This window comes from Pteropus vampyrus, unplaced genomic scaffold (genome assembly GCF_000151845.1).
Source record: "Pteropus vampyrus isolate Shadow unplaced genomic scaffold, Pvam_2.0 Scaffold196, whole genome shotgun sequence".
NCBI lineage: Eukaryota > Metazoa > Chordata > Mammalia > Chiroptera > Pteropodidae > Pteropus > Pteropus vampyrus.
Genome location: NW_011888977.1, coordinates 1,713,267 through 1,729,565, shown reverse-complemented (window position 1 = coordinate 1,729,565; position 16,299 = coordinate 1,713,267). Strand labels below are relative to the sequence as shown.

At 46.7% G+C, this 16,299-nt stretch overlaps 2 protein-coding genes across 6 annotated transcripts in view; one reads left to right on the top strand and one right to left on the bottom strand.

The window, feature by feature from the left end:
- The window catches only part of ANKRD27 (ankyrin repeat domain 27), a 49,213-nt gene extending 37,304 nt beyond the window's left edge, over window positions 1–11,909 (bottom strand). The window contains exons 1-3 of one of the 5 annotated variants that reach the window (XM_011371861.2): window positions 11,773–11,899; window positions 10,963–11,112; window positions 3,308–3,439 (exon numbers count right to left, since the gene is read on the bottom strand). In XM_011371861.2, coding sequence (XP_011370163.1) covers window positions 3,308–3,409 — 102 coding nt within the window. In that variant the 5' untranslated portion in view covers window positions 3,410–3,439; window positions 10,963–11,112; window positions 11,773–11,899. Of the gene's footprint in view, window positions 1–3,307; window positions 3,440–4,314; window positions 4,453–10,962; window positions 11,113–11,772 lie in introns of those variants that run through there. The other 4 variants (XM_023537707.1, XM_011371860.2, XM_011371862.2 and 1 more) reach the window with 4 other exon arrangements.
- Window positions 11,910–12,090: 181 nt separating this feature from the next.
- On the top strand, window positions 12,091–15,998 carry RGS9BP (regulator of G protein signaling 9 binding protein). Its single transcript, XM_011371859.2, has one exon. It carries the CDS (start codon window positions 12,959–12,961, stop codon window positions 13,664–13,666), a length of 708 nt encoding a protein of 235 aa, XP_011370161.1. The 5' UTR covers window positions 12,091–12,958; the 3' UTR covers window positions 13,667–15,998.
- Window positions 15,999–16,299: the final 301 nt, after the last annotated feature.

The following is a 16,299-nucleotide window of genomic DNA, read 5'->3' as shown; positions in this document are numbered from 1 at the left end:
TTTGACCCCTTTCACCCCATCAACCTCCCCTCGTAGTTATGTTTTTTTAAAGAGTCCTGTTCATTTAAAAGTACATTCCTAAATATTTACAGATGAAATCATATGACTACTTTATATAATTTTCTGTCTGAAGGTAGAGGGCAGGAAGGAGTAGAAATGTGGCCACTGAACTGATGACTACTGAAACTGGGTGATTGGTGCATGGGGCTCATTATATTATTCTTTCTACTTTTATATGTTTGAAATTAAACATAATAATTTTACATTTTAACAAAAGGAAAACTTAAAGAAAGAAACGGGAGGCCCTTGGGTATGAGCCTGAATTGAGAAACAACCTCCAGGCTCCCTGGGGGCATCCCGGAAGCAGTGAACACCAAAAGAAGATTCTGGGGACCACAGGCAAGGGAATGTCATGAACCCGACCTAGAGGGTGCTTAGTGCCCAACCAAGAGAGGCCAAGAGATGGGCCCAGTCCAGCCCTATGGATGAAGGAGTCACACAAGAAAGGGCCCGAAGGACCAGGAACTTCTGAGGTGCTTGGGTGAACTCCACTCCAACTGTGATTGCATTCTATCCACCTGTTTATGAAAGCCTTCTCCACCTCCCTAACTTGCATACAGCATGACTGGCTTCGGCTGCACTGTGTCCCCATTATCCAACACATTGCTCAACGTGCGGTAGGTGCCCAATTAATGTTTGTTCGGTGAATAGAGGGCCCTCCAGTCTCGGGACCCCCTGTTTTCAGGCAGACAATGCTTCCTGGAGCATTTTATTGCACACAGAAGCCAGTGGCTGGTGCTCTGTGGCTTCATCCATCTCCATCGGAGTCCTGAGTCCTGCGGGGTGAGGGGTGAGGAAGCCAGCCACGGAAGACGGTAGAAGGGCAGCTACGAAGCTGCTCAGAGGAGGGCGGGGTCAGGTGCCTTGGGGATTCGCCTAAGATGAAGCTTCAGACTAGTTCTGGAGTAGATGTCGTGGAGTTTTGTTTTTTGTTGTTGTTGTTGTTTTGCAGTAGAAAAGAAAAGTTTTATTAGAAGGGAAAGTACACTTCCAGACGTGGAAGCGGGCCTGAGCAAGAGAAGCGTGGCTCAAAAGGCCGACTGATTGTCATGGAGTTTTAATGGCCTATGTGGAGTTCATAAAGTTTAGAGTTACGGAGTAGGCCATAAGTTAGGGACCTACTCATTTCAAAGTTTAATGACAAAACTTTTTATTCTAGCCCTTTTATAAAGAATTTTAAAAATAGCAATTAAAGAAAAGACAAGTAGAATAAAGATAAGACGGCCTCAGTGACGCTCACTCCGAGGTACACTCCTGACTCCTGCCCAGGCTGAGTTACATACTCCATGGGAACCCGTGACAATGTCTGTGCTGACACTCACTCCTCTGTCCTACAGACAGCCTGTTGTTTCTAGAACTTCCTGAAGGCATGCCATGTTCTCCACTCATCCGTGTAATCTTGGAAACCTAGCCCGGTGCCTGGCACATAGTACTCAGTAAATGTTTGCGGGCTGGATCTATACTAAATGAATCCTGAGAAGTGGAATATGGCCATCAGTGCCCTTAGCTGGGCTGTCTACGTATTTTACTTGAAAGTCAGTTCTCTGGAATTTATAAGACATGCTGCTAAGTTCCCAAGTTAGCTCTCAAAAGCCTACCTACTCCATAATTAAAGGACCACAGAAGGAACCACATTTAATCTCCTTTTGTAATTTCTGTTTTTCCTGTAGACAAATGGATCCCACCCCAGTCCACCTGGGAAACCTGGAGAATTCTCTCCCCGATGCCTCATGGACAAGAGCCCCAGGGGTGTGGCAGGCCCACCCAGCCTGCTCTGAAGAAGCCACAGAGCATAATTAGCTGGATGGCTATAAGAAAGGAGGTGACTACTAGAAGCAATGTGTGGGTACCACAGGCCTCTGCGATTCACCCCTGGGGAACATAGGAGAAAAGGCTTCTACTGTCCGGTCAGGGGACAGATGATGGCAGGAGGTGGCCACCTGGACGTGGAGGCGTCCCCACCAAAGGAAGCATTGGGAAAGAAGTCGGACTCCATGAGGGGCTGGGGCAGGTAGAGGAAGCAGTCGAGCTGCATCCTCAGCTGCCGCACGCACGGTCACATGAGGATTAGGTGGCCCGCAAGCTTGACTCGCAGGGAGAGGTCTGAGGGCCAGTTACTCCATAAGGGTAAATAAAGATGGCGATGTATGTTCATATTTTTTGCTGTGTTCTCAGCATCAGACATAGTGCCTTGCCTACAGTAGCATTTAATAACTAGTGTGAAAAGAATAAATGTCTTTGGAGAGCTTTTGTGAGATTTTTCTTTTCTTCTTTGGCAACAGCTGTATTCTCCAATTTTTAAAAACATGATGACCTTTATGCCTTCTAAAATCCAAAGTGAAAAAATTCTAAGAAAAATGTATGAATCAAATGTATGAGGGCACAGGGACAGACTGGGCGGCGTCCAAGTCGGTTCCAGTTTTCCAGAGTGGCAGCTGAGAACCTGACATCAACTTGAGTTAACCCGACCTCTCCTTTGGTTCAAATCCGCAGCCGCCTGACATGCTTGTGTGAAGTCACACCCCGTGGCAAGTGGGGAACACGGAGAAGAGGACAACACACACAAGACTCCTCAAGCAGAGGCCAAAAACGGATGGCACAGAGGCACCCGCACTGTGTCCCGACATGATGTGTAAGATGCCGCCAATGCCACCAACTGGACGGAGCTGCGGTGTGGGGTGTGCCTTCTCGCCAGGCAGCAGAGGCTCCACGGACAGGTATGGTTTCTCTCACACACCTCCTGGCTGCCCGTGAAAGCTTTTGAGACTGTGGCCTCTATTATCAAAGTTCTTTCACCACAGTTCTTTCTCTTTAGCAAATGCCTTTGAAAGCGACATATGAATGTGTTCACACGTTCTATTATTCTACTGGAGTGAGCACCCACCTCACTCGTGAGGCTCTGGGGAGGAATATGATTTCTGCCCTCGAGAAGCTCTAACGGTCAATGTGAAAACAAGAGAAACAGAGGAAAATACCTTAAGATCTCTGTCAACATGGGCTGAGAGTTCAGAGAAAGGATTACATCTTGGGCTGGTGCAGTCCCAAGAGGCTTCCTGGAGGAAGCAGTAATTGGTGGTCTCTCTCTGCTCGTCCACATATCGAGCATGGTCTGGGACTCGTTACACTGAGCAGGTTTGTAGCTGACTCCTTCTCAACTTAACTGAAGTCTACCATATTTCTGACCTTGTCAGGACTGTTAGGTCCACGTCTAATGCAAAAGGACAATCCTCAGGACTGACGCACTTACAATGCCATGGATTTGGGCCACCTTGTTGCACAAGTCTGGACGCCACTTCTGAAGAGCCAGATAGAAAGGATTTTTCAGAAGATCTTCATCATACAGAGCCATATGGACTTCGGATGGGGCAAAGTGAATCTCCTGGAACAAGGGGGGAAAAAGCAGTAAATGAGCACTTTCGAATTTGTATAACACATGAAGGTCTTGATCTGGCAATTTCTAAAAACCATCCCTAACATGTAGTATTCAACTCTACAGACTTAACACTCCATCAGGAAATATCAAAGATAACCCACCAATTCCAAGATGACTCTTTTTACTGGTTAAATGTATAAACTAAGTTCAGAAAATCTTAATAAACTCCAAATCATTGCAAATGTAAAAATGGCTATTTTAAAAATATCTTACATGATCAAAATTATGGCACTTTAAAGATATGCATGCATTTTTAATGAAATATTTTAGGCAGACAGAAAAGTACAAAGTAATATAAACCTACCACTCAGAATTACCAAACTTTAACACTTGGCCATATTTGCCTCAGATTTTCTTTGTAGACATCAAATATATCAGTAGACCAGAACCCCAGCTGTGTCCTGCCCTGATCCCATTCTCTCCACCTCTTTCACGATCCTAAAGTTGTGTATCCTTCTTACTCACGTTACTAGTCCTTTAATATTTGTGTATTCATAAATAATCTAGAATACTGTTTTAGGTGGTTCAAAATTTACATAAACAGTACCACACTATAAATATTCTGGAAAATAACCTTTACGATCAACATTACTTTTGCAAGTTCTGTCCATGCTGATCCTTACAGCTCTCATCCATTCATTGATTTCTATATGGTATCTTTAAGTAAATGTGACACATTTATCTCATATCCTATATTTAAGATGCTTCCACATTTCCAATATTGCAAACAATGCTTGAATGAGCTCTCTATACCCTTATGGGTTCCATAAGCACACATCTAGGAATGTCCTTAGGAGAGAGGCACTGCAGAGTACATCCACCTGTACTGTCACCAGATGCTGACAACGCTGGACCGCTTGCTTTCCGCCCCCGTGAAAAATGCACGAGCGTTCCCCTTCTTCACATTGCATTCCAGTCAACACTTTTAAGTAGCATCAGATTATCTCATTTCTGCCAGTCTATAAGTATAAAATAGTATTTTGCTGTTTTTAATTTTTCATTTCTCTAATGAAGTAGAACGTCATTTCCTTGTTTTATAAATTACCTTATCATGTCTTTTGCCCACTTTTCTAATGAGTTGTTGGCCTTTTCCTCATGATTTTTAGTTCTTTACATATCTGGATACTAAAACATGTTGTAAATATCTTCTCTCAATCTGTGACTTATCTTTTCCTTTTTTGAGATGGGTATTTATAGAAATCGAAGCGTTTGATTTTGATGTAGTTGAACCTGTCAATCTTTGCTTTAATAATGGTCAGTGCTTTTTGGATCTTAAGAAATCCTCTCATCCAGCATGTCCTTAGGTAAAGTGACTTCGCCATTTCCCCAATCAAAAGGTGGTGTTTACTTCTCCAGCCCTTGAATCTGAGCTAGCCCTGTGATTTGCTCTAACCAACCAACAGGCAGAATTGACGCTCTGTGATTGGTGTCAGCCTCAAGAGGCCTTGCAGATTCCACTCTCATTCTCTTGGTGCCCTGAGACCACCATGCTGTGAAGAAGCCCACGGGGAAGACCATCAAAATCTCTCCAGCTGAATACAACTATGTGAGTTTAGGTGAGACTAGCAGGAGAACCATGTGCCAGCCCAGCCCACACAGTAGAAGGTAATAAAATGTGGCAGTTTTAAGCCACTAAATTTTGGGCTGGTTTGTTATGCAGCAAAGGCTATACTTGAAACTACGTCCTTTCCAAAACCAAGGCCACAAAAATGGTCCCTATAATTTCTAAGAATCTTGAAGTTTTTCATTTTTAGGACTTCAATTCATCTTTATTTTTATATATGTTATAAGTTGGGTATCTAATTTAATTTTTTTCCATATGGTAAACTGTCTTAGTCTGTTTGGGCTGCTATGACAGAATACCATAGACTGGGTGGCTTAAACAACAAACATTTATTTCTCAGTTTTGGAGGCAAGGAAGTCCAAGATCAAAGTGCTAACAGACTTGGTTCTTGGTGAGGGAACACTTTCTGGATTGTTGATCTTCTTGCTGCATCCTCACATGATGGAGACAGAGATCTCCTGTCTCTTCCTCTTTTTATAAGGGCATTAATACCATCATGAGGGCTCTACTCTCATGACCTAATCTAACCCCAATTAGATCCCAATGCCCCACCTCAAAATACCATCACATTAAGGATTAGGGCTTCAACATATGAATTTTGGGGGAACACCAAGCCAATTGTCCCCATCATTGTTTTTTGAGTAGTCCATCCCTTTCACACTGGCTGATAATGTTATTACCTTTGTCATACCCCAAGTTCCCATATATGTTTAGCCTGTTTCTGGGCTCTATTCTGTTTCAATGGTCTAGACAGACCAGTGCTGTCCAACAGATATATGTGAGAAATGTTAATAACATATAACATGATTACATATATAATTTAAAATTTTCTAGTAGCCACATAAAAAAGGAAAAATTCTAATAAATTTTATTTATCTTAATATGTCCAAAATATTACATTTTCAACATATGATCAATATTTTAAAATTATCAATGACATATTTTACATTTTTTTATTACTACCAAGTCTTCAAAATCTGGTACCTTAATAGGACTTCTCAATTCATAATAGCCATATTTCAAGGGCTTAATAGCCATATGTGACTAATGGCTATTAGACAGAGCAGACCCACATTATTTTATATGACTACAGCTTCATAATAAGCTTTGCTATCTCATAAAGAAAGGCTTCCCACCTTGTTCTCCAAAATTGCCTGGTTATTCTTAATTATTTACAAAATCATGTCAATTAGAATCAGCTTATCAATTCCATAAAAATCCTGTTGGGATTTTTACTGGAACTGTACTGAATTTATGGACTAGAGAGTCAACATCTTTATAATAATGAATTTTTTCCATGAACATGGTATATCTTTCCATGTACATCTTCTATGTCCTCCAATTAAATTTTCTCCTTAAAGATCATATACGACTTTTATTAGACATTATTTGTATATTCTATATAGATTTGCTGCTATTGTGAATGGGGCCGCCATTGCCCCAGTCTGCTCCTCTTACCACCCATCAGTGTAGTTTTAATGGGCTCTCAGAGAGGAATATAAAGAATGAGCATGGAAAAGGATTCAGAGTTCTAGTCATGTCATTGCACCTGAGCCTCCATCTCAGTCTGTTACCTGTCTTGTAGGAGTCTTATTTACATGCTGCCTTCACTACTTTTGCCAACTGCATACCAATGTACCACCACATGGTCCTTTTGTGAGAATTAGAAAAAGGCACCCCATTTTCCCAGGGGGTGCTGTGTTGCAGGGCACATGGCTTGGTAAGCAGCCCACAGGCTACATATCGGCCCCAGTTTGGGCAGGGCATCTGTGTGATGAATAACCTTCACAGTGCACAATGGCTCTATTGGTAATGTCTGGCATTTTCCTTTAAACACCCACTCCCTTTTCAAATGTATTTTTTAAAGAATCCTATTACTACTTAAATGGGAAAAACAAAACAAAACCCAGTATTGATTCCCATATAGTTTTAAAATTAAAAATTATAAAAACAATCGACTTTAAAACCTTGCTAGATACTATTGCCTGCCAAAGGTTCTGAGCTTAACCCTGAAGGCTCTTCATTAAAAAGAGATAATCAGCAACTATTAAAGATCATTGAGTAAACTTATCCTTGATAGAATCAGATGAAGGAAAATGAAAAACTGAATTACTTTCTATGTAAAAATATTCCAGTATGCCTCCTCGGGGAAACATAAGAACAATATGCCTAAGTATATTATGAATTCTATCCCTTATGGTTAATGATAAAAATAGCACAAGGTTCATGTGAGGGTATCCAGGCACTGTGGTAACTTCTATACATCCTCACCCAATTTCAATGCTCCTGATAACTATAGGTAACTAACTATAACTAATGCTCACAGTAACTATTGGTATCATTAGCTCCATGCCACAGATGAAGAAATGGAGGCCTAGTTGGCGAACTCAAGGTTACATAGAATGAAAAACCGAATTACTTTCTCACTATGTAAAAATATTCCCATGTCTCCTTGAGAAAACAGCAGAACAATATGCATAAATATATTATGGACTAGGGGTTATTTCATGAGCCACAGATGCACAGATTCCATACTTCATCCCCGCCCCCCAAAAAAGTCCTCCTGACAGACAGCCACACAGGAGCCATATGGAATCACCTTGGTCTGGTCCGGCCAGAGTTGTCTTGGCTGCAGCTCCTGGGGACTGCCTAAAGGAGGCCCCTGAGCTCCCTGCAAATCCGCTTAGGGAGAAGGGCCTAGCATGAAAACAGCTACAATATAATCCCTTCCTGGACCCCAGAAGACAGCTCTGCAACAATTCAGGTACCCGAATTGTTGAATTCAATTATTACCAGAGCCCAGATAATCCTTTTATGAGCCCCAAGCAGAACTGTATAATGTAATTTTGCTAGGACAGAGTCATAAGAAAACAAAATTCTTTCAGGTTCCTGACACAGTTGGTTCTACATGGCAGAGTGCAAAAGTACAGATGCCTTGGACAAAACCATAGGAGAAACGGGGTGTGATACGGTCAAACTAAAACTGGGGAGGGACGCTCCTGCTCTTCAGACTAGATGCTGGCAGAACACCAACACCTCCATCCCCGATATGAAGGTGACAAGGGCTGGCTTTGATGGAGAAACTTACAACTTAGCTGGGAGACAAGAAATGTGCACCAGAAGTGGACAACAAACCCAGATCAGTGCTGGAAGAGGTAAGGACCAGACAGAGACAGGAGCAGCAGGGAGGGGCATGGAGGTGGGAAGTGGGGAAGGCATCCTGGTAGAGACCTGAGCAGGGCCAGAGGTTTAGGCGGCAGGAAAAGGTTCCTGTGGGCACAGAAAACCCAAGAAAACTTTGACTAGATGAGAAGATGAGTCCAGGGAAATAAGAATCCAAACAGAGCAGGTCTGAGAGGGGCAGCAAGGTAAGAGAAAGCCCCTGAATGCTGATATCAGAACATACAGTTCATATGCATGAACTATGTAAACACATAGGGCTCTTAGCAAGTATTGCTGGTGAACGGGACGGAGCTTACTGTTTTTCAGTCCCAAGCCATCTGCTTTCTCTTGGACAGCAGTCTTCCTGGTTGCCAATGACTGAACCCTCTGTCCAGGAGGAGGGATTCAAAGAGCTCTGTCCAGTTCTGTTCTCAACCTTTCTGTCCCAGGGTTAAAAATATGTAATAATCACACACAGTCTGGTGCTTAATGCAGAACTGAATTCTTATATAGGGGTAAATACTTAAAAATAAAATAATACTTAATGCCCTGACAAGTTTACTTGCAAGAATTAGTTTTACATTTTATAGTATCATAAAAAGTAAACTGACTTTTCCTTGTAAAACTAAAAAGATGAGTGAATCCTCTTATAAAACTTCTTCAAAAAGATTCCACTCCTGCCTAAGCTCAAATGATGGGATCATTTACAGAAAATCCAGTGAAGTTAGTCAGAGATACCAAATACCCTGGAACATGAGTTATCTGAGGTTACTCTGTGATCAGGACGGCCAGGCAAGGACTCAAACTGGTACCAGGCATTTCAGGAGGTGGTAAGCACACTTGTGGTTTTGTGGTTTTCAACTGTACTGTCAGCCTGGATAACTCTCTGTGGTCAGGGACCATCTGGTGACAGCGTGCAGTCTGCCTCAGCAGAATCAGGAAAGTCTGCACCTCCCAGAGATGCACTCCCTGTCGAAATCCCACTGCTGTGGCTGCTCCCATCCTTTCAGGACCCTGACCAAAGACCCTGACCAGGCATATTTTCCAACTGATGAGCAATAACGCTCCAGCTGGTTTAATTTGTGATTCGGAAAGAAAAGGCACAAAGAAAATACTTTCTATTTATCTATGTTTAATCCCAAACAGAAGCAAGTCAATGATATAATGTTAGTCACTTGTGTCCTTCTGGCCTATAACATCTATGGATCCCATCCATATTTTTCTCAAAGCTCTTCTTCAAAGCACCCAGCCTGTGCCTAGCTGCCTGGCTCACCGCAGGCATTCAGTAATTATTCGCTCACTTGAACAAAATGATAGTGGTGTGTAAGGGAAAGCTCCCAGGGAGAGATCTTTTCTCACAGGAGCTAAAAATCCACTGCCCATAACTGGGGAGAGTGAGGGTCTGGCCTCAGGCAACCATGCTAGCGCTGGCAAAAAGCCAGAAACAAACAGTGTGCTCAGAGCTGGCTAAATACAGTGACAGGTGGACTGTGGAGGATCGCAGAGGGAGACAAGGCCTCAGAGCTGGAAGAGGGGCTGAAAAACAGGGCAGAAAAGTTTGGAGGAGCACAACTGCCCCACAGAATGCCACTGCATCACTCTGCTGCTGGAGCTACAGGTGGATCCACCAGCACCCTCCTCTCTGTCAGTATCTTGGGCAGAAATGTAGGAACTTCAAGGGCCACTTCTCAGTGTCTCTCAGACGTAGACATAATATCAAGACAAATCAGGTCTGGATTTTTCAGATGTGAATCCTTTCTAGGTTTGGTATCTAACATCACATGGTCACATTCCTCTGCTCCTCTAGGAGAAGATGAAGTTACTAAACACTGACCTAATCCTGACAATTCATAAACAGAGGAAGAACCCCAACAGTGCAGAGACATGTGAATAACAAAGACTCAGCAGCTACCCTCATGAGGGCAACACTGGTCCAAGAGCCACAAGGAGGCACAATGAAGACCTGACCCCAGGACCTATGCAGATTCTACGGTTCACTCCCCAGCAATGCTACCTGGCAGGATTACTTCAGGTGACAAGACAAGATGGAGAAACCTCACTCAAAGTGTCCATCCAACTTCAGAGCCCTGATTGCTTTCCTGCCACTAGGGCTAGTCAGAAGTATCTGTTCCTGCTCCCATCCTGCCCGTGCCCCTTGGAGGCCTACAGGGCCACTCAAACCTGTTCACCCAAAAGACCACGAAATGATTTTTCCAACACTGAGTGCTGTGCAGGATCCTTCAATGATTTCCCCTCCACTCCCTACTAGATAAAGTCTCAATTTCTCATTTCTGCCCCCTTGCTGACCTCTGCAGCCTCATCTTCCACTGCTGCCTCCACAGATCCCCAAAGAGATGGGTTCTTCTTTCTACCATTTCATCCTAAAAACTACTCTTCCCCTTTCAAGGCCCCCATTTAGCCGGCTGAAATCCTCCACAGCAGACAATGGCCAAGGCCTGGAAAGCCTGGGCCTTCACCACAAATAGCCAGTAGATTAAAAGACAGACTGCTGAGTGATAGCGAGCCCTGAGGCCATAGGTTCTGGATCCTCCAGGCTGCCTCAACACCAGGACTAGAGAGGAGGCCTAGAAATGCAAATATCCAACTAATATCCACTGCTCTTGCCTAGGGCTAGTGGTAGGGCATATTTCTTAATCAAAATAGAGGCCTCTCTCCAGGAAACCCATGAACTTGGAAAATCCCAGCTGGCATGTAAACTAGTAGTCCCAGTAGTTTCGCCTACCTCTCGTTCTCTGAATGTCCTAAATCCTCAATGAAGACTAGACACTTGCTTCCGAGTCCCATCAAGGGTCGAGGGTTCCCAAATTCCCAGCACCTCGAGGGGTGACCAAAGAGGCACCGTCTAGCTCACGGGCCTAGGGCAGTCCATTTTCTACGAAAAGAACTGAACAGACTCAGAATGCGGAATATCTATCTCTTAGTGCTCGAGAGTTTTCCTGTAGTAATCTTTACCTAGCAGGACAAGGAGACCCCGCCCCGCAAGAGGCAGGCAGGCAGGCAGGCAGGCAGGCAGGCAGGCAGGCAGGCAGGCAGGCAAGGATTCCCTCCTCCCTTGCCTGAGCCTTCAACATCCCCCTCGCCCGACCCGAAGCGCCGGACCGCGACCCACAGCCTCCTCTCCACCCCCCCAGGCTAGGCCACCCGCAAACCCACGAGGCCACTCAACCCAAGAGCGACGATCCAGCCAACCCCCAATTCTGAGCTCCGGGGGCCCCAGACCCACTGACCCGTCCTAGAGCCGCGGGGATCAGAGGGCACATTCTTCGCCACCCCACCCCACCCCGGAAAGGAGGAGCAGAACGACTCCGGTTGCGGACGGGATCAGGAGAGCGCGGGCTGGGCGATGCACCCGGCGAGGGGCCGGGGTTTTGGGGGAAGCCAGGGGAGCACCAGCCGCGCCTGGAGCGCCAGCGGCGGGGAGGAAAGAGCCCCTCCCCCTTCCCGCTTGCGGCCCCGCCCGGCCTCTGGGCCCCGAGGCGCAGCCGTCCGGAGGGAGGAGAGGCGCGGGAGCAGACAGGAGAGAGGAACTTACTTAAAGGCTACATAGTTTCACTCCCTACCCTTCCCCGAGCGGCGGCGACACCTCCCGGCCCTTGGGCTCGGACTTCTGTGCCCACCGCCCCAGCGCCGCAGCTTCACTCCACCGCCCACCCTTTTACTCCGCCGTTGGGCGGAGCCGCACCTCCAGGTTAGCCCAATGAGCGGCCGTGCTTATCCAGAGTGACGTACGAGCAGAGCAACCATTGAGTCCGTCCAGCCGGGGGAGGGGCTCCGGCAGAGCAAAGCACTTCCTACACCGGCTGGACAAGCCCAGAACCGCCGACTGCGCGTGCCCGGAACGGGAGGGGGCGGGGCCGAAAGCCCATTTGACACTAGGGAAAGGGTCCAAGCTCCGTCTCTGGAAAGCGGGCTTAATCGGGATGGGGAGACTTGGGAGCCATCCTACCCTGTGGATCGCCCTTTATTGCTAGCTTTGGAGAATGGAGGTGCCCAGGCCTACGAGGCACACCACTCCTGTTGCTGATAGGGTCTGGGAGTCCGGGTCCCTAGGTTCTAGTCCCTTCACTATCGAGTGACCTAGGTCCCCCCCTTTTTTTTTTTTAACCCGGGCCTCAGTTTCCCAATCCGTGAAATAGAGAAGGGTTAGATCTGCCGAGCGTTAATATTCCAGAACTTCAATGGGGTGCGGAGGAGGGGGAGATGGGGGACCTACACGTGACCTCCCCGCGCGGGGCTCCGCCTATCCCTTGTCCAGAGATGGAAGCGCCCTGTAAGGACGGGCGGGGGTGGGTGGATCCTAAGAAACACGACCCGGCCGCCCTTGGCTGCGGCTAAGGCGGAGCGCGCAGCTCGGCAGCGGGCTAGCAGTGGAGACAGCACGAAAAGATGGGACCGCAACCCGGGCTTCGCAGGGGGCCACCGTGGAGACCAGGGCGGTGCAGAGACTAGACCTGTGACTCGGAGCGTATCTGGGGAGGATGGACAAGGGGACGGGAGGCAGCTAACTGGACTCTCCGCGCCCGCTACTCAGAGGCGCACGTCGCAGGTCCCAAGCGGGATCCATCGACAGCACGGCAGCACCGAGCTAGTCTTGGACCATGAGGAGCACGCCGGCGGTCCGGCCCGGGGCCGCCGGTAGGGCTGGCCGCGTCCTGCCGCGCTGAAGGCGTAAAACTGAAAGGGGCGCACGCGACCCAGCTGCGCGGGAGCGCACCGCCATGGCGAAGGAAGAGTGCAAGGCTCTGCTGGATGCGCTCAACAAGGCGACCGCATGCTACCACCACCTGGTGCTAACCGTCGGAGGCTCCGCGGACTCACAGAACCTGCGTGAGGAGCTGCAGAAAACGCGCCATAAGGCGCAGGAGCTGGCGGTGGCCACCGGCGCCCAGCTGACCACCGCTCTGCGAGACCGGGGCATGGGCACCGAGGAGCGCGCTGAGTTCGAGCGCCTCTGGGTGGCCTTCTCCGGCTGCCTGGACCTGCTAGAAGCCGACATGCGGCGCGCGCTGGCGCTTGGCACCGCGTTCCCACTGCACACGCCTCGACGGCCGCTCGTGCGCACAGGCGTAACTGGCGGTGCAGGGGGCGTAGCCGCGCGCGCCTTGAGCGCCCGCAGCTTGCGGCACGAGGCAGAATGCGACTTCGATGTAAACGACCTGCGAGAGCTGGAGCGGGAGATCCTTCAAGTGGGCAAGATGAGCCACGACATGGAGATGAAGGTCAACGTGCCCCGCTGGACAGTACAGGCCCGGCAGGCGGCGGGCGCCGAGCTCCCGTCCAGCGTTGGCGCCTCTTCAGCGGGCTTTGTGTCCATAGAAGAGCGGACAGCGCCCTGCGACCTGAGCAAGGCCATCGCCGCCACCCTTTTCAGCGCCGTGCTGCTGGCGGCTGTAGCCCTGGCGGTGTGCGTGGCAAAGCTCAGCTGACTGACGACACCCGATGGCCCCTAGGCACCACTGTTCCTTCCTCAGAGACATCCCTCCCAGAATGACTGCTACTGCCAGGACTCAGATGGGAGTGGGATCTGGCATGTATAAGGGGAGAGGTTCTAAAACCCCGTGTGTGTACACGCGCGTTTCAGGCAAACATCTGCCTAGGCGGAACGCGGTTTCCTCTTGCTGGCCTGGGAGGAGTTAATTTTGTGCGGGCCGCCAGGGCATTACCACTAATGTATGCAGGAGCTTTATCCTCTATTAATAGAAAACCGTCCACAGTGCCCCCAGATTCCTCTAAGTTAATGAGTTACCGCGTGTGCTGCTGGGGCGTGTTTACACTAGAGACTCCCATGGGGCAGTTTGAAAAAGGGGATGAGGTGAAATGAAATGTGGAGAGGGGGCCTGTTTTGTTGGGGTGGGGGGTTCTTCCTGGACAGGAGACAGATTGCAACAAGCTGTAAGCAGTTTTTATTACCTTAATCCTTTGGGGCCTAAGCTTAGAGTGCAAAAAGAAGTTCATGCAAAGTGCTTTCTCTACTGCGAACGATTGCACTTCTTGGCAGAGCTTATCCGTGAGTCAACAAAAGCAGCTAGAGAGGGTCTGACTTTGCTTGTAAAACCAGAGAAGCACGGTAGAAGCCGCCCTCCACTGCACACACTGCCTATTTAAAAAGACACTCCCCAGCCAACTTGGGAAGGGTATAAGCTTCAGGATAGGCCACATGCTGTTTAAATAAGGACTTTCTCCTTCGCTGGGGCTTATTTTTGTTCCAGAACTAGACCAGAGTTTTTGATCCTCCTTTAGGGGAGGGCTGGGGAATCCTCTTTGAAGCCCTTAATCCTATCTATCCCTTGGAATTTGCTTGCTGGCCAGTAGGAGAGCTGGCTTTGGAAGGAGATGTACATCTCTCTGACCCCGACACTGCCTCCCCCCGCCCCCCTCACTGGGTATAGTGGCATCACTGGCACAGAGAGGTTTTGAGCCAATTAATCCTGAGACTGGGTTAGAATGTAGCAGCTTTAACTTGGAATTTAAGAAGCTTTTTAAAAATAACAATCATTTGAAAGTCACATAACCATATTGTGTACTATCAAAACTGTTTTCTTTATAAAGGGCATTTGGTCACGAATTTATACCTGACAATGAGTCAAACATAGCAGTCTTATTTGTAAATATACATCTGAATCTATTTTTAAAATCTATCTTCTTGAAGGCAGGAGGTCATAGCAAAAACTGCTGGAACCACAGGTGTAGATGACATAAGTTAAGTGGGTGCTGCTTCTTTCGGTTAATAAATAAGGAAATGTGGAAAACACTCCAGGTCTCAAGCTGGAATTTGCCTGAGGAGTGCTGCTACCTCCTACCTGTGGTCCAGAGAGAGCATCTGTTGAGAAACGAGATGCATTTAACTCTCTAAAGGCAATAATTTGGAATAAAACTCAAAGGCTTTGATTTGACTGAAAACTGACGAGATTTTTTTTTTTTTTTTTAATTCCGGAAATGAGAAAGGGGACTAGGAGAAAAGCATTGGCAGTTTTTCAAAAGGCAACTTGGAGGGCAAAGGGGCAAAGGCAAATAGCAGGAGTGCTGTCTGGGCATCCACTCCTACAAGCCACCCTCCCAGCTCACTCTCACTCCTCAGCACACAGGTTCCAGCACCTCAGAATATGAGATGTTTGCATGTGTCTGCGATAATGGTTTTAAAAGACCCGCAGGTCTTAAGCCAATTAAAAGTTTTGTGACAATAACTAATTAAAAACTCTTTCTGCCTCTCCCAGTCAGGGGTGAAACTGAACAGGGGCCAATGTCAAATTCTTTTGCACCTGACTGTCCAAAGTACCTTCAGAGATGACACAGAAAGTTTTCTAAATTCTCCTCCTTTCTCCTCCCACACACAATAACACATGGAATCTCCACCACCTTCCCCAAAATGCCCCAGCCTCATCTCAGGCAAGAGGAGGCTGGGGCATTTTGTGACCCAATGTTGGAAAATATCCCTAAAAACCAAGCCCTGAATAGAATTTCCTCTTTTTAAGACTGACTCTCTGTTCTTATCAAGGTGTTTTGGTTCATGAAAAAATAAATTGTTCGGCAGAACCTGTTAAGGAAACAACCTATCAGAAATCATGTAATCCACAGAGAACAATTGGGACAAGCAAACTTAATTGTTGTCATTCCATCCTCTTGGCAGATCCTTGAGTATTATATGTGCAATCTGATTCTAAGAGTCCTCTGCTCACTGAAATTAGCGATAAAATGTTGCCAAAAAAAAAAAAAAAAAAACACAACTGAATTAGAATAAACATCCTGAGAACCTGTTAACCTAAACAACTCTGAGTTTGAAAATTTTAGACATTTGGAACATTCGGCATTATTTGGAGTTATTACTGCCTACTAGAACTTTTGCAATATGATGCAAGCAAAATTGCTTTCTGCTTGAGCAATAGGCTGTATGTAATTCAAGAGATCGCTTTTTGATAGAAGACTGGTTCAATTTAGGTGTTTGATATCAAAGTTATTAATTTTCTAAAAACATTTGGTATACTGTTATACCATGATACAAGTGATAGAAAAAAATCAAAATGTTTAATATAGGATATACATGAAGAAGTCAATGTCAAAG